Raw genomic sequence first — 23,997 nt, forward strand, 5'->3', positions numbered from 1 at the left:
CTTTAACTTCTTCTCAAGGACCCCAACCCTCTCTTTCCACTTATTCATCTCCTTCTCAAAATCATCATAGTTTCCTTTCCAGGACTTGTCCTGATGAAGTGCTTCCTGGAAGTAGGTGTTGCTCTATAAAAGGAGGAGGAAAATTCGATAATAGACTATAATAAAAAGAGAAATATATATATATATATATATATAAGAATGGCGGATGGATTACCGAGGCTTGGGCTTGAGAACCCAGATGCTCAATAATCTCAATATCACTTCCCGTAACAATGTCAGTGTAGTTTCGGGGAGTGATAGAGTGGAAAGACCAATCTTTTGCATGCTTGGTGAACCCAACCACCGTGTCACCTCTCCTAAATCCCCAGTTGGGCCTATAAGCATGCCCCTTGATTGGGGGATCCACGACATCTCCCAAGGAAACCTCGGGAATATGTGGCTTCAATAATGAAGGGCCATCAGGTTTCCCCTGGGTCTTTGTTGAGTTTGGCCCTCTTTTGACGGGCCGATTCGCCATCCTTGGGCCAGTTAATGTTGTTGATAGCTTCGCAAGGTGAAACAAAAATATTAAAACCCATAAATGATTAAATTATTACAAAGTAAGACAAAAAAGGGAAAATACATGTAAAGTTACCATTGTCAGTGGCCCGAGAAAGGCCAACTTTCATCAATGAAAATTCCTCTAAAAGAGTCCAAGTATCTGTTTGGCAGTTATCCGCGGTAAGGGCTTGATAAAAAGCCTCCTCCTCATCAGTTATCCTAATACTAGATGGGCTACCATCAACTACCTTACAAAAGGGCCTAAGAAATAAGGTAGACCAATCACCTCCAGCCCATGTTAATCAAACAAATTTATCTTTCCTTTTTGGGTTATTTTCAACAATGGAGTTACCATCAAAAATATGGGGACACCTGGGCCTTTGGCGAATTAAAACCCAACCCATTTGGGTTAGAGGGCTGTTATAAAATTGAAATATTTTTCTAAAAAGAGGAATGAAAAGGGGGAAATTTTTTCTAAGGCACAAAACCATAAAACAAATAATATTCCTCCATGCATTCGGAGGGAGTTTACAGGGATTTATTTGAACGTCTGCAAGTAAGCAGGGAATAATTCGTGAAATGGGAACCTAAAGCCAGCTTCTAGGGCTCCTCGATAAATGAAAATTGTGTCCCCCTCCCAATTACAAGTTCGATCACCAGGGGTGGCCGGAGTGATCCTAAGGTGAGGAGGAAGCCTATATAAAGTATTATAACTTTCTATTCTACCATCCAATTCATGATAGGTGTTGCCATAATTATCTGAATCTAATTCAGAAAGGTAAGGATATTCATCCCCCCTAGCATTAATCATATCAACAAGAGACATATATGTGATAAGTGGATTTTATATCCATTTAGAATGCTTCATATCGGCTTAAGTTGATGTTTTGACCTCAAGTATGTGGTGTTTTAATGCATTTTATGTTGAGTATGAGCAGAGCTTTAGTTGGAGGCAGGAATGGACTTCTATAAGCTTTTATGTTGATAAGTGATCAGGAATTAAAGTGCGAGTGCTTGCGAGAAGATCAGAACGAGAAACGAGAAATATGTAGAAATTTTCCAGAAGCCAAACGCGCCCGCGCTTTACATGAGCATGCCCGCGCCCAAGTTTCCAGGAGCAGAGCGTGCCCGCGCCTGAGCTCTGCGCGCCCGCGCTAGGACGTGCATGCAGAATCCTGTTTCTAGTACGTTTTGGATATTCCAAGCGGCCAAGTCAACCGGGAGCCTATAAATAAAGAAAAGGATACGATTTAAACATGGAAGAAACAGAACAAGGAACAAGGGGAGCACACAAGACGGCTAAGGAGAAGAAGATTTAGTTCTATATCGTTCTTTTGTATTCTTATAATTAAGCGATACTTTTGGATGCTTGTTTCAGATTTATTTTCTAAACCTTAATACTTTAATATTATCTTGTAGTATTCAGAACCTTTTTACTATCATATTTTCATTAGAACCCATAACGATGAGCCGTTCGATTATGAACTAATCGTTATCATGGGATTCTAACAGATTTATTTCTGGAGTTTAGTAGTTAACTGCCTTAAGTTTTTAGTGTGTGATTAATTATTGATATTATAGTATGGTTGTGATTAATCTTCTTGGATGCGTAGCTAACATCTATGTTTTTTGTTAATCTCTATTGAATGCGAAAGTGGATATAGGGGTTTAGAACTTGCCATGCTAGGATAGGATTATGGATGTTTTAACATGCATGATTAGTAGTGTAATTTTAACCATCTTACGCTGTCCAATGTGATCTCAAGAGATAACTTGCTCTCAAAAATCTTATAGACATATAGGGTCTAAACATAATTGGTGTCTACCCCGCTTCTATCTTAATTGTGGATGCTGAGTAGTATGGTACACGTATATTGAAAGATAGCTTGTACTAATTTCGTGTTGTCTGATTAGTTATCGTAACCATCACATACTATGATTAAAGGCATAAACTCTGAACGAAGTATTTAATGAAGTTAGAATCCCATATTTTATTTCATATAAGTAACTTGCTTTTTAATCTCTTAGTTAATTCAATCTAGCATAATTAATTTTAGATAACCAAACTCAATTTAATACTGGTTATAGCAGTAAATAATAATCATACATTGTTGCATAAGTGCACATTCTGAATTAAACCAATCTCTGTGGGAATGAACTTAACTTGATCTTATACTACTTGTGACCGCGTACACTTGCGTGTTTTAGTGCGAACAAGTTTTTAGCGCCGCTGCCGGGGATCAGTGTTAAACTTAGTTTATGTGCTTGTCATCGGTGGTCGTTAAAGTTCACTGACTCGGATTATTGTTCTTACAAAAATTACTTTTCTTGTGTATTTCAGGTATTCGAGCGAGAGTGTATGCGAACATGTTTTCAATCTCATAAGGAAAAACTAGAAGAAGTAGAAACGGAAGTGATCATTGTAATGGGAGAACCAGCGGCAGAAACAAAAATATTGAAGGACTATTCTCAACCGAAAATTAATGACATTCAGTCTAGCATTGTCAGACCAACTATTACAGCTAATACCATTTGAAATCAATCCTGGCACTATTCAAATGGTGTAGAATTCAGTCCAGTTTGGGGGGAGCTCCAACGGAAGATCCCAATATGCACATTAGGGATTTCATCAAGATCTGTGACACCTTCAAGTTCAACGGTGTTTCGGAAGATGCTGTGAAACTAAAACTTTTCCCATTTTCTCTGAGGGATAAAGCTAAGAGCTGGTTGCACTCTCTACCAGCATGTTCTATTGCGATTTGGGAGGATCTTGCTCTAAAATTTCTTACTAAATTCTTCCCTGTGGAAAAAACAGCTGTAATCAGGAATGCTTTTACTCAATTTGCACAGCAATCGGGAGAATCTTTATGTGAAGCTTGGGAGTGTTATAAGGAGATGCTTAGGAAGTATCCTCATCATGAAATGCCTAATTGGATGGTAATCAATTGCTTCTATAATGGGTTGGGAGCACAGTCAAGGCCCATGATAGATGCAACAGCATCAGGTGGAGCCTTGTGGGCTAAGATATATGAGAGAACTTTTGAGCTAATTAAAATTATGGCTGCTAATGAATATCAAAACCCAACTCAGAGACTACCACAAGGCAAGGTAACAGGAATTCTAGAGGTGGATACAACTATGGCTATAGCTGCTCAGCTAAATATGTTGACTATGAAAGTGGATTCTCTAGCTAACTATGGAGTTCATCAGATAACAAGTGTTTGTGAGCTTTGTGCAGGAGCACATGCGACGGAGCAATGTGCTATATCTAGTGAGTCGGAACAGTTTGTGAGCAATTTTCAGAGCCCTCAACAACCAGTTCCTGCCACTTATCATCCTAACAACCGAAACCATCCTAATTTCAACTAGAGCAATAATCAGAGTGGTATGCAACTTCCACAACAGCCTTATCAGCAGTTTGAAGCCAAACCATTCAACCCTCCTAGTTTTTAACAACAGTATGCACCAAGACAATAATTTCATCCACCGGCAATGCAACAACAACCTCATGGAAGTGCCGGTCAATCTGCTAATGAAAAATCTGAACTAGTGGAATTAAAGCTAATGTGTAAAAGCCAAGCGGTTTCTATCAAAACTTTGGAGAATAAAATAGGACAAATTGCTAATGCACTGCTGAATCGACCACAAGGAACTCTTCCTAGTGATACAAAAGCTAACCCGGGAAAGAGGGAAGTTAAACAGCAGTTGAAAGCAAACACTTTGAGGTCTGGAAAGGTCGCTAACCATCAAAATTCAGAATCTGAAAAATTTCGGCAGAAGCCAAGCACGCCCATGCTCCATACAGGCGCGCCCGCGCCTGCCCCTTTACGAGAAACTATAATTTTTGATGATACAGCTGACGATCAGAAGGATGGCGAAGCAAAAACAAAGAAAAGTTCTGCTGAACACACTAATCTTGAGCAGAATACAGAAGACAAACAAGTCTATCCACCTCCTCCATATCCTAAAAGACTTCAGAAGCAGAAGTTCGACAAAAAATTTGCCAAGTTTCTAGAGGTTTTCAAGAATTTACATATCAACATACCTTTTGCGGAAGCTCTAAAGCAGATGTTGAGCTATGCTAAGTTCATAAAGGGTATTCTATCTCGGAAGTTAAAGCTTGGGGAGTTGTAAACCGTTGCTCTAACGGAAGAGTGCAGTGCGGTGTTGCAACAGAAACTACATCCTAAACTTAAGGATCCAGGAAGCTTCACGATACTATGCACCATTGGCGAGTTATCTTTCGATAAGTGTTTGTGTGAATTGGGAGCTAGCATCAATCTGATACCATTGTCTGTCTTCAGGAAACTTGGTCTTCCTGACCCAAAACCTACAAACATGTCCTTATAATTGACTGATCGATCCATCACTTATCCGCGAGGTATAGTGGAGGATGTCTTAGTTAAGGTGGATAAAATCATCTTCCTTGCTGATTTTGTCATCCTAGACTTTGACTAGGATAAGAAGATTCCTATTATCTTGGGAAGACCATTCTTAGCTACAGGCCGTACTTTAATCGATGTACAAAGGGAGAACTTACAATGAGGGTTCAGGATCAGGATGTCACTTTTAATGTCTTCAACGCAATTAAATTCCCAATAGATGAAGATGAGTGCTATAAGGTAGAGCTGGTCGACTCTGTATTGAATTCGAAGCTTGATCAATTGCTAAGGTCAGATATCTTAGAGAAAGCCTTAACAGGGGAATTTGATAGTGTAGACGAAGAAGGGGCATATCAACTTCAATTTTTGAATGCATCTCCGTGGAAGAGGAAGTTGGATTTGCGATTCGAGTCTCTTGGATTAGCAGAGTTGAAAAATTCTCAGGAGCGTCTTAAACCATCTATTGAAGAAGCTCCCACACTTGAGCTCAAACCACTGCTTTATTACTTGATGTATGCTTTTTTAGGTGTTGCATCTACTTTACCTGTTAATATTGCATCTGACCTTTCAAGTAGTGATGAAGACAAGCTCTTGCGAATTTTGAGAGAGTTTAAATCAGCAATCGGGTGGACTATAGCAGATATCAAGGGAATCAGCTCTTCTTATTACCAGCATAAAATTCTGCTTGAGGAAGGAAGTAAACCTACCGTTGAACATCATATAAGACTCAATCCTATCATGAAAGATGTGGTGAAGAAAGGAATTCTTAAATGGTTGGACGCAGGGATCATCAATCCTATTTCAGACAGTTCATGGGTGAGCCCGGTGCAGTGTGTGTCCAAGAAAGGAGGCATTACAGTTGTGGCTAATGAGAAGAATGAACTCATCCCTACTCGGACATCCACAGGGTGGAGAGTATGTATGGATTATCGGAAGCTGAATAAAGCCACCAAGAAAGATCATTTTCCGCTTCCATTCATCGATCAAATGCTTGACATGTTGGTTGGTCATGAGTATTATTACCTTCTGGATGGGTACTCAGGCTATAATCAGATTTACATTGCCCCGAAAGATCAGGAGAAGACCACTTTTACTTATCCTTTTGGCACTTTCGCTTTCCATCGAGTTTCTTTCGGGCTTTATGGAACACCTGCTACTTTTCAGAGATGCATGATGGTCATATTCTCTGACATGATTGGTATTAATGTGGAGGTGTTCATGGATGATTTTCTATTTTCGGGTCTTCTTATGATGAGTGTTTGCATAATCTGGGCTTGGTGCTAAAAAGGTGTGTTGAGATCAATTTGGTGCTTAACTGGGAAAAATGTCACTTCATGGTTCAACAGGGTATTATTCTTGGGCATAAGGTATCTAGAAAGGGGCTGGAAGTGGATAAGGCAAATGTGGGGGTTATTGAAAATCTTCCTCCACCAATCTGAGTTAAAGGAATCCATAATTTTCTTGGTTATGCGGGTTTTTATCGGCTATCTATTAAAGATTTCTGAAAAATCTCTAAACCCATGTGCAATTTATTGGAGAAGGATGTTCCTTTGAAATTTGATGAAGAATGTTTAGCTGCTTTCGAGAGTTTGAAAAAGAGTTTGACTTCAACACCTGTTATTACTGCACCTGATTGGGATGAGCCCTTCGAGAAGATGTGTGATGCTGGCGACTTTACAGTTGGAGATGTTCTTGGTCAGAGAAATAAGAACATTTTCCATGTGGTTTACTATGCTAGTAAAACCCTTAATGGTGCTCAACTGAATTACACTACTACGGAGAATGAGCTTTTGGCAATTGTCTACGGGTTCGAGAAATTCAGATCTTACTTTCTTGGAACAAAAGTGAAGGTTTACACTGATCATGCAGCTATTAAATATTTGGTCTCGAAGAAAGATTCTAAACCACGATTGATTCGATGGATTATATTACTTCAAGAATTCGAGTTGGAAATCAAAGACAGGAAAGATACGGTGAACCGTGAGGCGTTGATCGCCGTTCTTTCTACGACTTGATTTTAGAAGTTTCACGTTAAGCTAAAGACGGAAAACAAGCGCTTTGTGGGAGGAAACCTACGCGTTTCTGTAGTATTGCCTCTTAAAAAGAACAAAAAAACAAAAGTGTCGAGGTTGATTGGCCAGTTTTTGGAGCTAGCACAGTGTATCCACCGCCTGATTCTCCACCCAAAGAAGGTGACCCTGCCGACAGTTATGTTTGCCTTTTTTATCCTTATTATTGTCTTCAATGAGGTCATTGAATATTTTAAGTTTTGGGGTGGTAATTTAAGGATCAGTAGTAGTAGAGTCGTGTTCAAATAGGAATCATATTGCATGTGTAGTGGTAGTTCATTCATAATTTTGCATAATTGTTCATATAGGCAATAATTGTTTGCATATTTGTTCATGCTTATTATGTGAGTCCATTTAGTTGCATTTACATAGCATATAGCATGATCCCGTAGGATGAGCTATTTTCGGTTGGTAGGTCGGTGTTGATTTGAGTGTAGTGATGATGAATAGATGGATGATTAAGTTCTTATGAATTGACTTGCATGTCCAGAAGCAAAACTTATTCACAAGTCTTATTGGGTGCTTTTGGGCTAGATCAGGGCCATACTTGTTTGGCTGTTGAAATTTAATCACTTATTTATATTTAGAATGTTTGTTATTCCCTTGATGATGAAGGAGCACTAAAATGTAAATTGAGGGGAATCAGGGATTTCATTGCTAGTTGTAAATAAAAGTTAGGCGTAAAAAGGCTAGTAGCCGCTCATATTTATGAGTAGTCTAGGGTTGGATGAGATAGAGCGAAACACACTCATTCTAGAAATGAAAAAAAAAAGAAATGGAAAAAAAGATAAAAAAAAAGAAAAAAAAATTGTGTAGTATGTGATTATGCAGAATTGACCACGGGTGAGCTCTTTAAACTTAATTGGTGTCTGCCCCGCTTCTATCTTAATTGTCGATGCTGAGTAGTAGGGTACACGTATATTAAAAGATAGCGTGTACTAATTCGTGTTGTCTGATTAGTTATCGTAACCATCACATACTATGATTAAAGGCATAAACTCTGAGCGAAGAATTTAATGAAGTTAGAATCCCATATTTTATTTCATATAAGTAACTTGCTTTTTAATCTCTTAGTTAATTCATTCTAGCATAATTAATTTTATATAACCTAACTCAATTTGATACTTGTCTTAGCAGTGAATAATAATCATACATTGTTGCATAAGTGCACATTCTGAATTAAATCAATCTGTTTGGGAACGAACTTAACTTAATTTTATACTACTTGTGACCGCGTACGCTTGCGTGTTTTAGTGCGAACAATATGAAGAACAGATTTGGATGGGGTACCTCATTTTTAAGTGTTCATCTTGGCCAGCCTAACAAGATCGCGATCCGCCATTGAAATGCTTGGGAAGAAGGCTTGTATTTGCAGAAAAGGGTTGAAGATGGTGGGGCAAATCGGAAAACGGTGGAAGAGAGGATGCCCTAAATCGCCTTCTAAAGAGAGAATTGAGAGGATTTTTTGATTGAGAAGTGAAGTGAGGAACTTCACTCCATTCTACTCTTATATAGAAACAAGAGGGAAGATGAATCGACATAAAGAGTTAATGAAAGCCCACTAAGGCAAGGCCCAAATGGAAAAGCCCATGAAATAGACAGATCTAGAATAATCTAGAAGGTTCGAGGACTGTCAAAAAGACTAAAATTCAATAAGAGTCCTGGCCGATTGGGGGTAGAATCCTGATCGAATTTTCATTTGACAAGAGTGGTTAAAAAGACTAAACGTCGATCAGAGTCCTGGTCGATTGGGGGCAGAATCCTGGTCAAATTTTCATTCGACAAGAGTGGTAAAAAAGACTAAAAGTCGGTCAGAGTCTTGATCGAATGGGGGCAGAATCCTGGTAGAATTTTCATTTGACAATAATCGGAAAAATATTGAAATTTCCGAAAATATCCTGAAGCCTCGAATAAGGCTAATCGTTGTAAATGTGTAGATCGCTCCACACTTTACGTTAAAAATGATACCCTGTAAGCGAATAAATGAACTTAATTTCTACGAAATCTTGTACGGTATCCCGGAAGTTGGGGGAAAAATGATAGGGAATAAATAAATCTTGATTGTGTAATTAATATCGAATTAATTATACCCGGTTTGGGCTACAAATAAAGCCTATTTGAAGGGGTCCAAAACCCTGAATATTAATTAGTTTCGTAATTAGTTAATATGGGTAAAAACAGCTGACAAGTAAAATCCAAATAAGGATACAATTCCTTGGAGATTGGCCTCCAACAAAACCTCATTGGACAAGAAATCAATTTCCTGCATTCTAGGACTCCAAAGTCCACTCTAAGTATGATACTTGTCCACCAAGTCTCATAATACTTATCCAATTCAAGGGCTTTCCTTACCTATATAAGGGGACTCACCCCACAAATTAGAACTACGTTTTTGACTTAATCCTTAGCAATATAAAGACATATTGGATTACGAAACACGAGAGCAGTCAAATAAGAGTCTTGCTCACGAACCCTAACATTAAATACACCCAAATTTTTTACCCATAACAAATTATAACCTCAACAAATCAATCAAACATAGAGGTTCTATATAAGAATCTCGACAATGTCGAGGTTCCATGACCCTGTTCACCCAACTTGCATTTTCCGCCGAGAAGTAAATATTTAGCATTGGCTACAAGTAAATATTTTCCACTTCTTAAATATGCATGTTAAAAAAGTAAATAAAACAATTATTAATTAGGTTATGTATGGGTAGTATATTAAACTAAGTATGAATTTGTTCCATTTTATCTTTTACAAAACATAAAATCCATTTTTTTATGATATACAATATAATTTGTTGCTTTCAAAAAATAACATTTATTACTTTTCAATTATTTCATTTATTTCCATTGTAGGTTATTTAGTTTTGAACGAACATATGGTAATAATTCTTAATTTAAATTTGTATAAAAAAAATTCCAGTGCATCTGATTTTTTAATATATAAAATTATTTTGGATCTGATTTTTTTAATCAATTTACAGCAAGTTTGTAGAGTTTTTAATATGGTTGGCCTTCCATTTCCCTACATATATAGATAGATGGAGATTCCCTGACGCCTTTATATAAAGGGAAGTCAAGTATAGTTGTTCAAGAATTTATTTATTTACGTACACAAACAAGCTTGTAGGAGTTTATATAACAGGAAAGTTGTTGTATAAATTAATATATTTGGTTAATTATCATTCTTGAATGGGCAGGGCTCCAAGTTGCAGCAGTGAAGGATTAAAGAAGGGGCCATGGACACCGGAAGAGGATCAAATATTGATGAATTATATTCATAAACATGGACTACGAGGAAGCTGGACTGCACTTCCCAAGCAAGCTGGTTTAAACAGGTGTGGGAAAAGCTGCAGATTAAGGTGGATTAATTATCTTAGTCCTGATATTAAGAGAGGTAGCTTTACTGACGAAGAAGAGCAGATGATCATTAACCTGCATTCTGCACTAGGAAACAGGTAATCAGATTTTATCTATATCTTTCATAATCATAATATACTGCCGGTTTACATTTGTATTCTGTATAATTATATACTATTTAAAATTTGATTAATTATAACCTTATCCTGAGTGTGTTTAATTTCTTATAAATGTTACAGTAATTTTCATAAACCATAATGGTGGTTAATTTGAACCATTTACCTTTGTTTGAATTTCAAAAATAATAGTACAAATGTTTAATTTAATATGCTTGTGGGATTCCGACATAGAAATTCTGATTCTATATGTTTTTAGCATTTAGATCTTTCTCATTACTTGCATGGAAGATCTAAGGACTACGTATCAAAAGAAAGGGATAAACGAAAGGAAAAGTGAACCAAAATGAAAATTGTATTATCTTCATTATTGTTTAGTTTGAAGTTATGTGTTCATCAGTAAAAAAAGGTTAACAGCACTTATCCTTTCTGAATACAAGCTGTCTAAAACTGGCATAGTTCTTATAGACTTGTAGTGTGTTGCGAAAACCAGTGAAGAAGTGTAGAGGAGATAGTTATTGCTAATCTTTTTCGGAAAGGATGTCATGCTCATGTCTCTTGTTATATATGAGTGTGTATGTAATGAATTTGTTGGTGTAGCAAATGTTTGATTATCATGAAACATCGATCATTAGTACTCGCCATATTGTTCATACTGTCCCAAGAACATTGATCAATGATGTTGGCAATGCGAGATGCAAATATTTGGCTATCACTTAATACTACTAACATGTGTGGGGTTCAAATTTAATTATGCAACATAATACTGCAGATTTAATTATAGCTACTAATTAAGTGACTCTTGTATTTAATTATGTGTACGATATTGTAGGTGGTCTCAGATTGCTGCCCAACTTCCAGGAAGAACTGATAATGGAATCAAGAACTACTGGAACACCCATATCAAAAAGAAGCTTGTCAGCAATGGTATTGATCCAAAAACTCATGAACCAATAGCTCGAAATGATCTCAATAATTTTCTAGCTAATTTCTCCCACTCGCTATCTACCTCAAATTTAACCCACCTAATGATGATGAATACCATGGACACTGCTGCACTAGCTACGCTAGGATCATTTCTTCCGCAACCCGAACCAAGTAGCCAACTACTGCAAAACTTGTGGCAGATCATAAATACTACTAATCCAATACTTCCGAATACCATACAAGAAAACAATCTCTTACATTCCCCGTATCTTTCTCAGTATAATAATGGCCTTGTTAATGGGACAGACGAGGCTGCTTATAATAATCAAGATTCGTCTATCTTTCAGAACATGCATGCGCCCGCGCATGCACAATCTTCAGGTAAAGATTTTGTCAATACAAACTCATTATTGTCCAATGTTGGAGGACTAAGGCCGGATGTTATGTTAGACGAAGCAGTTGGAAACAGTTCATTTTCCCCTCAGAAGGAAAACATGCTTCCTGCATTAGTTTCAGCTTCTAGTACTGATCCTTGTGTTGTCAAACAAATAATGAATCAAATTAATGTCCCTGCAGCTGAAACACTAACGGCTGCATCATCCAGTAATGTATTTGAAAATTGGGAAAAGCTACTGGATGATGAAGATGGGGGGAATTATTTCTTTAGGGATCTAGTTAATGATCCTTAGGTTTGCATACATATGGTGAACTTTGTTCATTATTTCGTTACCAGGACAGAAAATTGTGCCCATTGTACATACATATGTACTCTACTTCTCTTTCCTTTCTAAGGACTTGTACATACTGTTTTCCTTCTAATAAACTAATATATATGTTTGTCAAAGTTTGTAAAATTTTACATCTGTATTTTGAGAAAAAGTACAAATAGATATACTAATATATATGTTTGTCAAAGTTTGTAAAATTTTACATCTGTATCCGGCTAATTTCTTTCTTTTTCGGGTCAACCTCCTTTTCGTCATTTACCAATCCCCTTCTCTTCTATTTTTCTACAACTCATATAAACATGCGCATCCCAAAATACATCTTTTATCTTTATTTTCCGAACAAAAAATTAGGTGAGTCTTTGAAATTTTGTGTTTTAATTTCGTTTTTAATTATGGGTTTGTGTTTAGGAAAATTGGAGGAGTATGTATATGAAAATTTCAAAGTGCAAACTTGAAATTTGTGTAAAATCGAATTTGGTATGATTTTTGATTCATTGTTTTGTTCTTGATAATTATTTTATGATAATATAATTGTTGATAATCAATTGTATACGTTATTAGCTTTGTTTTGTGATATTAAGCGTCGAATTTCACAAAGATTAATATGATTTTGAATTTGGCCGGAAAAGTTACCATTTTGATCGGAAAATGAATTATATCATTGATATGTTATTGTTAGGGTCATTTTGGGATTGTGGTAACGATGTAGACTAATTTGATGTGTAAAATTAAATTGAAAAATTCAATTTTTGGCAACATCGGAGTTATCGGAATGGTTGCCGGATTTTTTGAACCTCGTCAGAATTTGAAAATTTTCCGGCGAGTTTTTTTTTAAAAAAATCTGGTGCTCGTTAATTCGACCGCATACGGTCGAATTTAGAACAATGGTTTCAATCATATACGGTCGAATTTATATTTTAGGCGGACTTTTCAAAATTTTCAAATATTCAAAATTTTGGGCGGGATTTTCAAGTTTTTAGGTGAAAAACAAATTCGACCGCTTTCGGTCGAATTTAAGCGGTTGAATTTAGTCGCTCCGTATACTAAATTCGAACGGTTACTAAATATGACTCGACCGAATACGACCGGTCCAAAAACCGGTCGTATTTAGTTCCGAAAACGGTCGTATTTAGTCGACCGGTCCAAAAACCGGTCGTATTTAGTTCCGAAAACGGTCGTATTTAACTAAATACGACCGGTTTTTGGACGGTCGTATTTACCCGTTTTTTTGTAGTGATGACAGATTCAATTATTACAAAAATGTCATCCAGCATTTGTAAATGCAAAACTGTTATAAACTTAGGTAAGATACCAGAGTTTAACCTGAGACCCAGTTTTCTCTTTTAAAAGAATTAGTAATTTCATTTTTGCCAAACTAAAAATCCAAATTTGGATCCAAATTTGGTTCACTACTATCACTAATCCAATTTTTTTTAATATTATTATATTTATATTTTTTAATTTGATGATTTTTTTAATATTATTAGATATATATTAATTAAGATTGGAATATAAATAAAACAATGATAAATTTTAAAATATAATTTTAAACTACATAAAATTTAAGAATACAAGAAAATTAAAAACTTAGAATAAAATGATACAAACATAAAGATAATTTCACTATCATACAACTTAAAAAAAACTTACATGTATATACTTCGAAATTAGTATTGAGCAGTGAGCACTAATTGAGCATGCATTTGTGTGAAAAATATACTAATTCAGATAACTAGTATTTTATGTTATATTTTAATATTTTTAATTTATTTTTATGTACTGTTTTATCTATTTCTGAATTTTTATGTAACATTGTATCTCCATTTGATTATTTTATGTTATTATTATAATTTATAATGAAATTAATTATTATTTTTTTTATCAGAATACTGAAAATTAAAATATGTGAATATAATAATGATAATTAAATTTAGATTTTATATTATTTACACGATTGAAATAGAATTTAAATTATGCCCCAAATTTGAATCATTTAGTACTCCAAATTTAAATTCATGAATAGAGTTGGTCTAAGTTAATTTTGCCAATTAACTGCATGTATCATCGAACATTTCATTTAAGAGCTAAATGCATGTGCAATAGTAGAAGTTAAAATTTTCAAAGGAACAGACAAAGCTCAGCTAAATTCTTTATCCTTTAATTTCTTATAGACTACCAAGTATAAGCTTGCAGCTAGAGTTGGCTTTCCAAAAAAATAGAGAGAAGCGCAGTCAGCTAAAATACAGGGAAAACGAATATCAAACGAAAGCCCAAATAGATGCAATACCTCAGAAAAAAAACTTCTTAGTTGTCAAATACACGAAGTTAAATGAAAATATGTAATCATGCTTTTGTTTAACAACCGTACGGTACTGTTCAACACCCAATTTACCAATTTCCAAAGTTCTAATTTTCAAAAACTGATCAGGAACTTAAAGGCTTTCTATTCCTCACATATATATTTCATTTTCTGAAGGATGTATGTAAAACACTGCTATAACGTTCTACATCTGCATGCTAAGAAACAAGATACTACAATGTACTACGCATGTAATCAAAGCTCATAAATATAATTAAACTTAGTTCAGGATACGTGCGAGTAAAGAATGGCTATTTTCAGGAACCATTCAACAAAATACATTTAAAAGCTCATATCTTCTCGAAAATTAAAAATTACATACATCTCCGCTATTAGTATTACCAAATCCTAGATGCATCTAGCGCGTCAAGAGTACTCTTAAATCAAAATATTTACAAGTCATGAACTAAATCAGAAGCTTCAGCTTCAATTAATGATCTGTTCCTTCTCTCGACCACTCCATTTTATTGTGGTGTCCTTGAAGTGGAGAATTCATTCATGATTCCATTTTCCTCACAAAACAGTCTCATTATATTAATTTTGAACTCAGTTCTATTGTCACTCCTGATTCTTCTAACTTTGAGGTCAGGATGATTGTTGACTTGCCTAACGTGATTGATAATGATTTCACTAGTTCCATCTAATGTTACCAGGTTCGCGGGTCGACCCCTGGAACCGCGAACTGGTACGCCCGTAACGGAATACGGGTTTGACCCGGATCGCCTGGGATCGCGTTGCAGTTCTCCATTTCCGGCGAACAGTGATTTCTGTTCTGGCGATTGTAAATGGAGGAAGAACTGAATAAAAGAGACCCACGGAGTGTTTCTTGTATTATATGGGTGATAATTGATGACTCCAGATGTACATATGTATGTCTGTATCAATTTTTCTGCAGAACTAATCAAGAAGAAATTACTTGTAGAAGACCAATGAAGAAAGAAAAGAGACGCCCACAAGGGTTGGCTCAGTTGGTTAAAGAGAGCAAAATTGTCCTCTTGGTCACAGGTTCGAGCCTGTAGCTTAAATGCGGTTTACCTTGGTTCACGTGATTTGCAGGCTATTGCGTGAGCCCGTAGGGTTTACCCAGTGCGATAAAAAAAAAGAAAGAAAAGAGACGCATGTCTCGGTAGGAGTGACGACGGTGGTATATTTGTATTGTAAATTGTACCAAAGTAAATAGTAATTTTCTTCTTTCCTTTTTCCTGTTAGTTTGACTTGAATTAATTTTCATTGAATAAATGATGATTTTTTTCACTGTTTATATTGAAACTTGAAATATAATAAATGACCATCTTTTATTTCAAGAAGATAACTCTTGTGTTATCTATAATTAACTAAAAATTAAATAAATTTATAATTGGCATAATTACCATACAAATAAATAAAATAAGAGTGGTGCTACTAACAAAAGTGATTTTAAAAAATGTTCTAATATAACACAATGTGTAATTTTATTCGTGGTACTGTACTTATACATTTATGTTTTTTTAATTTTTGATGTACAACATATTTAATAAAATAATTAAATAAAGAGTTTCTTGTATCGACCCGCGAACCTGATTCATGACTTAGCAAACCCGATTCCTCCAAATTCGCGTCCCATATACCCGAACTTGTACAACGTCCTGGATCGACCCACGTCCAGTGCAACACTGGTTCCATCCTTTGATTAAAGAAAATATATCCATGATAACTTGAAGAAATCATCTACAATCACTAGGCAATACCTCTTCTTGTAAATTGATAATGCATTGGTTGATCCAAATAAATTCATTTGCAACAGTTGTAATGGTTCATCAATTGTTGATTCAAGCTTTCTTTTGAATGATAACTTCATTTGTTTTCTTTTCTGACAAGCATCACACAGTCCATCCTTTGAAACTTCAACTCGAGGAATGCCTCTAACAAGGTCTTTCCTGACTAATTCATTCATTGTCTTGAAATTCAAATATGATAACTTCTTATTCCATGTCAACTTTCATCTTGACTTGCTTTGCTGAAAAGGCAAGTGATTGAATCTGCATTTGTTGAATTGAAGTCAGCTAAGTACACATTCCCTTTTTTACTCCAGTAAGAACCACTTTGTTGTCTTTTTTGCAGGTTACAACACAGGCTTCGGAATTAAAGGTGACTGAATTTCCTTTATCATATACTTGACTGACACTCAAGAGATTGTGTTTGAGTCCATCAACTAGTGCAACTTCATCAATGATGACACTCCCTATTGAAATCAAGCCATATCCCATAGTATATCCTTTGATGTCATCTTCAAGGTAATGTTAGGGCCAGCTCTTTCCTTGAACTCTATGAGCAGGGTAGAATCTTTAGTCATATGCCTTGAGCATCCATTGTCCAAATACCATAGATTCTTTCTGTTTCCCTGCACACATCAAAACTAAATCAAGTTGATTTTGGTACCAAAGTTTCCTTGGGTCCTGACTTGTTAGCTTTCCTTTTAGATTTCTTAGACTTTCCACCACTAGACTCAGGTAATTCAAGATCAACCTTTATCAGGGGGGTAGATCTTTGAAACCCATGACTAGCTTGAGATTCATCAAGCATATTGTTGTTAACATGATATGGCATAAATTGTGCAAACATGTTATTCCAGACAGGCATGCTCTATGGCATTTGTGGCATTTTGAATTCAGCATAATAAGGATTTTGTGCAAATGGCATATTAGCAAAATGTGCAAGTCAATTCTGTGGTGGCATAACAGGCATGGGTGTCATAGGTATGTTAGGAAAAGAAAAAGGTGCAGACATGGGTGCATTCATAAAAGACTTGCAATTAGTAGACAATGATTAACACAACCACATTTCACACATATTTTTCTAGGTGCATACTTATCAGGTGTATAGTTGTTATGTTTGTTAATCTCTACTTTCCCATTCCTGATTGTTTTCCTTTTTTGATTGTGCTTTGACCTCAATCTTTTCCAACCTGTCATTCAATTGCTTCATTGACAGATGCCCTATATTCACTTTCCCTGCATTCTTGGTTTTACTTGATTCTCCTAAGACAAAATTCTTGGTAACTGAACCATCTTTCTCATTAAGCTTTGCTAGCTTTCCTATGCTGATTATCTTTTTCTCCATCAACATATGAGTATCATCTTTCAACTGATGAGCTTTATCTTTCAACATATAAGCTTCATCATCCGTTGATTCAATATCCATTAATAGACCATCAACTAGCTCTTGGTCCAATTTCTTCTTGTCTTTCTTCCAGGCTGCTTCACAAAATGATTCAATACCTTGAACTTTGGCAATATGTGCACTAACATGCCTAGATGATTTCCAGGCTTTAATGACTTCTTGCTCACATTCAAGCTGCTTTCTCAGAATTTCCTCTTTCTTCAAAGACTCAGTTAACTCATCTTTAGCAACTTTACACTGAATTTTCAATTTCTCAAACTCAATGAATTGAGTTTCTAACACAACATTCCTATCACTCCAAACTGATTATTCTCTTTAATCCTAGTGTTCTCTTTAGTGAGAGATTTAAGTATGACACGTGAATGATATAATTCAGTAGATATATCATTGATGGAATCATTACAGTCATCTTTAGTAAGCTGTGAAAGATTTGTAGTGATTACCTGGTTGCTGGATGAGCTCACTTCTGTTTCGTCTGAGTTGGCCATTAGATCTAGGTTGACATAGTTCATATCTTCATCTGTATCCTCTCCATCAGCTGTCCAGTCATTTTATTGAGTAATAAAGACCTTCTCCTTTTTTTGAGAAACTCAAAATATTTCTTCTTAAAATCTACAGGCTCAAACCTTTTCTTTTCAGAGCTTAACTTTCTGAACTCATTGGAAAAATGACCATTCATCCCACATTTAAAACATTTGAATTTAGTTTTATCAAACATGTTTCTGTTGGATTTTGCAGCTCCAAAATTTTTCTTGAATTTGAGCTTTGCAAACCTTTTTGACAGAAAGGCCAGATGCTCATCAACATCATCTATGTCATTTGGATGGTACACTCATCATCTTCATCCATCAGTCCTTTTCCCTTGCTCAAGCTAGATCTACCTTCACAAATATTGCTATTTAGTGCAGCTTTAACAGCTTCAACCTTCAACTCTACCACCCTCTCTTGCTCAGCTACCAGTGTCACTGATCTACCTTTCTTTCTTCCCTTTTCTATCAATTCATCATGTTCCATTTCAAACTCATATGTCTTTAGAATTCCATACAGTCTCTCAAGAGTAAAATTCTTGTACTCTTGTGAATTTTTAAGAGAGACTGTCATTGGTTTCCACTCTTTTGGTAAGGACATCAGGAAGTTTTGGTTGGAATCATTAGTTTGGTAGACCCTCCCATACAACTTTAAGCCGTTCAGTATTTTTTGAAATCTACTAAAAATGTCACTCAGTGACTCACCATCTTCAAAGTGAAAATGTTCATATTGTTATATGAAAAGTAGCATCTTATTTTCTATAACTTGCTCAGTCCCTTCACATAGCATTTGAACAGTGTCCCATATAATTTAGCATTTTTGCAGTTTATGACATTCTCAAACATGTCTTGGTCAAGACCATTGAACAAAATGTTCATAGCCTTCTTGTCTTTGTGAACTGCTTCAATGTCTTCATCGGTCCATTCTAACTTTGGCTTTGGGATAGTTTGCTCATTTCCAGTTGCATCTTCAATATTTGTTGCAACCCTTCTAGGAACATGAGGTCCATTCTCTATGCACTTAACATAGCTTTCATCTTGAGAGAGTAGATGAAGGTACATCTTCACTTTCCAGTGATGATAGTTGTCTTTGTCCAGAATTGGAATATTTACACCAACGTCCTTCCTGCTCATGCTGTTTAATTGCTTTGATCTTTAAACTCTTTGTATGTTAAGAGTTTGCTCTGATACCAATTGTTATTCCCTATTAATATAATAACAAAATTACAAAAGGGGGGATTGAATGGAATTCTGGTTTCTTTTTGTCTTTTAAGAAAAAATCTTTCTTTGATATACAACTGTGTTTGAATATGCAAAAGTACGGATTATAAATATAAAGTATTCAATCACACAAAGTAAATAAACAAAAGTTTAAAAACCTTGGTGGACTTGTATTTCCACCAGAAATGTATATTGATTGAAGAATACTCTGTGATGCAAAGATGCACACAGCTGCTTAAAAGTATTACAGTTCAGAACTTGAGGGTGCTAGAAGATACATCTTACAAAGACTCTCTAATAATTTCTTGCAATTCTTTTTTCTAAAATACTTATTGCACTTGGTTTATATATCACCAGGTTACATGTGCAATAAGACAGAAATATTCCTATCAGCTAAGTCCAATTCACATATTTTTTCATTTCTCTTTCCAATGCAATCCAAGTTAGATACAACATCTTTGAACGAGCTTGTCTTGCATGAAAATATAAATGCTTCATTTTCTTCTAACACCTGCAATCAGGATGCCACATTCCTTTTGTGCACTATTAACCCATGTGACTCTGTTAGCTTCTGTCAAGTCCATTTCAATTGCTATCTGGTTGATTATCCGTTGAAGCTTTTGAATGTTATCCGTTGACACTATATGGGTGTAATCCGTTAAAGCTTTGTAGATAATATTCGTTATAGCGACTAGGATTTCCGCGATATATTTATATGAATAAAGTATAGTTCTTGTGCTGATACGTGGATATATGTGAATATAATAAAAGGATAATTGATTTTGTTGTTTATATATAATTTCTATGAATAATAAGGAACGGGCAAAGTCTCGTTCCAGTTTGATGAGTCAGTTAAGGGCTTAAGCTGTGATCGTCGGGTCGTCAAGTAGAATGGGACCCGTTATTCAAAAGATGGATTAAAAGAGAATTTTGTGTCTAAGTGTATGGAAACGAATTGTGGTGTCTAGTGTTATGTGAATATGTGAAATATATTTGATATTCCTGTGTAAATGTATGTTATTTGATGGTTGTGTGAACGAATCTGTGATTGTGGGATTTTAAATGAATTTAACTGATTTTATCGAGTCTTATGAATTTTTATAAGATTATAGAAATGTGATCAAGGTGCGAGATTTGTTTTATTACCTGTAAAATAGTCCAAGGGACTTTTTAAAAATATTAGTTGGATTTATTTGGATGTTCTGATATTTTAAAATCATTTTATGAAGTTTATTTCTACTATTTGGGATTTATTTGTAAAAGCCATACTAAATAATCTATTCGCTCAAAAAATTATTTTAAAATATGAGAGAAGAGCTAATTTTATGCTCTTTATTTTAAAAAAGAGATTTGGTATATTTTCTAGTTTTATAAGGATGTTTTATATTTTACAAAAGAGAGAAAGAAAATAAGATTTTAGAAATTAAATGGAAAATGACCATTATGCCCCTGCCACATATATATCCACCTCCCCTCCCTCCCTTTCCTTCTTTCTTCCTTCCGGTTCTCTCTCTCTCGAACTCTCTCTCTCTCGACTCTCTCTCGACTCTCGCTCTCTCTCGATAACTTCTCTCTCCGATATCTCTCTCAATTCTCTTCCGTTTTAAATTCTAAACCCATGTTCATGATGGGTTTTGCTTCCTCTACACGTGTATATGAATGCATGTTAGTATCTTTGAGTTTTTGGAAAAACCCAATTTTGGGTTTAGTTCGGTTTTTGATGAGTTCGTTTGGGATGATGCTTCTTGTGATGATTTATATGGTTACATGCTTCTTTGAGGATTAAAAACTTGATTATGGATAAAGTTTGGTTAAAAACCCTAAAAGGGGCACCACCGTACTTTGCCGCCTTCGGCGGTGAAACACCGGTGAGCCGACGGGGACAATGATGTGCTTGAGTCTGAGTTTTTTACAAAATGTTATGTGCATGTCAAAGTGTTTATGTAATTTGAATTTTTGAATTTGGGTTTATAAGTTTTTGTTGATTTTTGTGATGAATAGGATTAATAATACTTCGTTTATGAGTTTTTGATTCGAATTAGGTTTGGTTTATGCTTTAAAAGTATGCATGTCGATTTGTATGAATGCATGTCAATTTTTGGTTCAAAAATCCTGTGTGAAGCTTCGGTTTTTAGTTCGAATTATTTGATAACTTCGATTGTTATAATGTTGTTTATTAGTTTGGTTCAGCTTTGCTTGGCTTTGATTTAAGAATATGCATGTATGGAATGTGATTTTGATTTCAAAAATTTAACTTATAATTCGGTTTAAAAGTGAATAAGGAATTGAGTTCATAGATTTGATTCTCGTGTTATAATTATGATTCAAATTAGTAATTCCCTATATTGATATTGGTATAAGTTGATTTGCATGTTAAATTTTTAAAGTATGTTGAACTAAATTCTCAAGTGTTATGAATGATTGGTTGATCGATTGATAATTTGTAACTAAGGCTAGTAAGAAGAACTAACTGGATCGTTGATTGTTGTTATTTATGGATTGATTGTTGTAAAGGGTAAATGTAATTATGAATACGTCATGCCCGATTCTCGAAAAGTAAGTGAATAGATTTATATATGATATAGGTTCGATTGGATTTGGTGTCGAGTTATATGAATCAATGATTATTTGCTAAATGTATAGTATCGAGATATAAAAAGTATAAAGCTATATATTATTATGTGCTACGTGTTATGCATGTGTATATAAGATAAGTGTTTATCGCGTTTGGGGTAGAAGTTAGACGTTCTGAGAAACGTCCGGAATTGATCAAGTTCCTAATTAGGGTTCTGTTTTGTAATGTAGATTTGGATAGCAGAGGAATTCATGCTAGTAAAGGGAAGGAAATCCTAGGCGGAAGTAGCTCAGGTTCCATTAAACAGGAAAGTTTTTTGAGGAAAGTAACTCTGCCTTCTATCATAAATTGATTACATAAATATTATTGTTGATGCCATGATAGAGTAAAGGATTCTTGTGAAACTTGTTATTGATTCTTATAAAAACCCGGTTATTGTCCCTTGCGATAAACCTGTTATCAATCCTTGTGATGAACCCTAATAGTAACCCCTTTGTTTCGAGTACGTATACCCTATCCTTATATTTTGTTAACTTATGATCCTTTGACCCTAAAGGGAGCCTTATGAAATTTTCACATGTTATATCTTGTTAACCGAGATCCCCTGTTATCTTTTATGCCCTGTTACATATCGTTCTTTGTAAATATCCTTATTGCGAACTTATACACTTGTTCAACGTTTGATCAATATCTTTAACTTCTGATCCCTGCTTACTCTCGATTTGTTCAATTTCTTTGAATTCTTAAATTGAACTTAAGAATGACTTTCGACTTAAAAGAGTCCAAATGATTTCACTTATCGGTAATGTTAAAGCTTAATTTAGATAAACTTTCTTGTATTCCAACACAAAGGTTTTCCAAATGAATTCCTTGAAGATTGGATAGAGACGTAAGAGGCTAGTGGGACTAGTCCAGTCATATAAGAGGCTAGCGGGGCTAGTCCACTATAAGGCTGAAATAATGCCATAGGTACCTTAATAACCGGATGGAGGTCAGTACGGGCTGATCACCCGTATTATATTTGAAAGATGGATATTCCAATCGAGGGTTCTTTAATATTTTTATAAAAGAGAAAATGTATATCTTTGATAAATCAATTTGCTTAATTTACTAAAAATGAAATAGAATGAGTAGTATGTTCTTTAAAATTATGAAACTTGGTCGAGAACCCTGTCACTCTACTTTGTTATAGATCTCGAAGCTTGAATGATCGCTTCCTTTGAAATGAGAAACTTCTGAGAACCTTGTTATTGATTGTGATGAATGTCAGCTTTCTTTCAAACTTTGAATCTTGAAAGCCCAGAACGTTTTTAATGCCTTTACCTAGCCGTTAAAAGAAAACTGCCACCTAGCTTAGTTTTATCCAGAAATAGAATGTTTCAGTAAATGTTCCTTATGTTGATATTTAGAACTGCTATATATTTACTTACTGAGCATTTTTGCACATTTTTTTGCTTTGATGTAACCATGGCAGTTAAGCAAAAAGATGGCTAGACTTAGGCACACTGCTTGCAAGAGCATTCCTGGCAGTCCCTACCGTGTTGAGGGATTTTAGTTGCCTGATCAGGTAATTTTTCTGTGTGAGCAAGCGATGGTGGGAAGTGTAATCGTTGAATCAAATACTTTTGGGTTATCTGTCGACTCCAAGTCGGAATCGAATAAATTGAAATTATTTATATTTTGGGTTTTAATAATTATATGCTGGTTCGTAGTTGTAATTTCGTCTCATACTTTATCATATTTAGATCATGTTAGTATCGGGCTTTATTATATTTTTGTTATTATGGTATTAGTATATTGGTGTATGGATCCTCATTTCCTAACCCCGAGGTTGAGGGCATCACAAGTTGGTATCAGAGCTACATGATCTAGTCCTTGGGATAAGATAGGATAAAAAGGGTATTTGGGTAATTAATATTGCGAGAGTGTTCGACTCACATAGAGTTGAGTTAGACTATTATGTATAGTCTAAGTTGAATAAATAAGGTAAAGGTGATAAATAGAGTTAGGGCATTGAGTCATTTTGAGG

At 35.2% G+C, this 23,997-nt stretch overlaps 2 protein-coding genes and 1 non-coding gene across 3 annotated transcripts; 2 read left to right on the top strand and 1 right to left on the bottom strand.

Annotated features, from left to right (window-relative positions):
- Positions 1 to 3,357: 3,357 nt before the first annotated feature.
- On the bottom strand, positions 3,358 to 3,464 carry LOC141676060 (small nucleolar RNA R71). The gene has a single exon (XR_012556670.1). It is a non-coding gene; the product is annotated as a small nucleolar RNA R71 (small nucleolar RNA).
- Positions 3,465 to 5,081: 1,617 nt separating this feature from the next.
- LOC141673447 (uncharacterized) lies at positions 5,082 to 6,937 on the top strand. The gene is made up of 4 exons (XM_074480198.1): positions 5,082 to 5,448; positions 5,563 to 6,098; positions 6,464 to 6,659; positions 6,792 to 6,937. Exons 1-4 carry the CDS (start codon positions 5,082 to 5,084, stop codon positions 6,935 to 6,937), a joined length of 1,245 nt encoding a protein of 414 aa, XP_074336299.1.
- Positions 6,938 to 10,098: 3,161 nt separating this feature from the next.
- On the top strand, positions 10,099 to 12,208 carry LOC141672059 (transcription factor MYB41-like). The gene is made up of 2 exons (XM_074478553.1): positions 10,099 to 10,454; positions 11,305 to 12,208. The coding sequence occupies exons 1-2, from the start codon at positions 10,189 to 10,191 to the stop codon at positions 12,086 to 12,088; spliced, it is 1,050 nt and encodes a 349-aa protein (XP_074334654.1). The 5' UTR covers positions 10,099 to 10,188; the 3' UTR covers positions 12,089 to 12,208.
- Positions 12,209 to 23,997: the final 11,789 nt, after the last annotated feature.

Source organism: Apium graveolens, chromosome 7, assembly GCF_009905375.1.
Source record: "Apium graveolens cultivar Ventura chromosome 7, ASM990537v1, whole genome shotgun sequence".
Lineage (NCBI taxonomy): Eukaryota > Viridiplantae > Streptophyta > Magnoliopsida > Apiales > Apiaceae > Apium > Apium graveolens.

Excerpts from the sequence above, each read along its gene's own strand:
- LOC141673447 (XM_074480198.1), top strand. The coding sequence starts at position 5,082 with ATGAGGGTTCAGGATCAGGATGTCACTTTTAATGTCTTCAACGCAATT. Across the intron at positions 5,449-5,562 it reads CTTGATGTATGCTTTTTTAG|ATATCAAGGGAATCAGCTCT; the intron begins GTGTTGCATCTA and ends GGACTATAGCAG. Across the intron at positions 6,660-6,791 it reads CCATGTGGTTTACTATGCTA|CTATTAAATATTTGGTCTCG; the intron begins GTAAAACCCTTA and ends CTGATCATGCAG.
- LOC141672059 (XM_074478553.1), top strand. The coding sequence starts at position 10,189 with ATGGGCAGGGCTCCAAGTTGCAGCAGTGAAGGATTAAAGAAGGGGCCA. Across the intron at positions 10,455-11,304 it reads CATTCTGCACTAGGAAACAG|GTGGTCTCAGATTGCTGCCC; the intron begins GTAATCAGATTT and ends ACGATATTGTAG.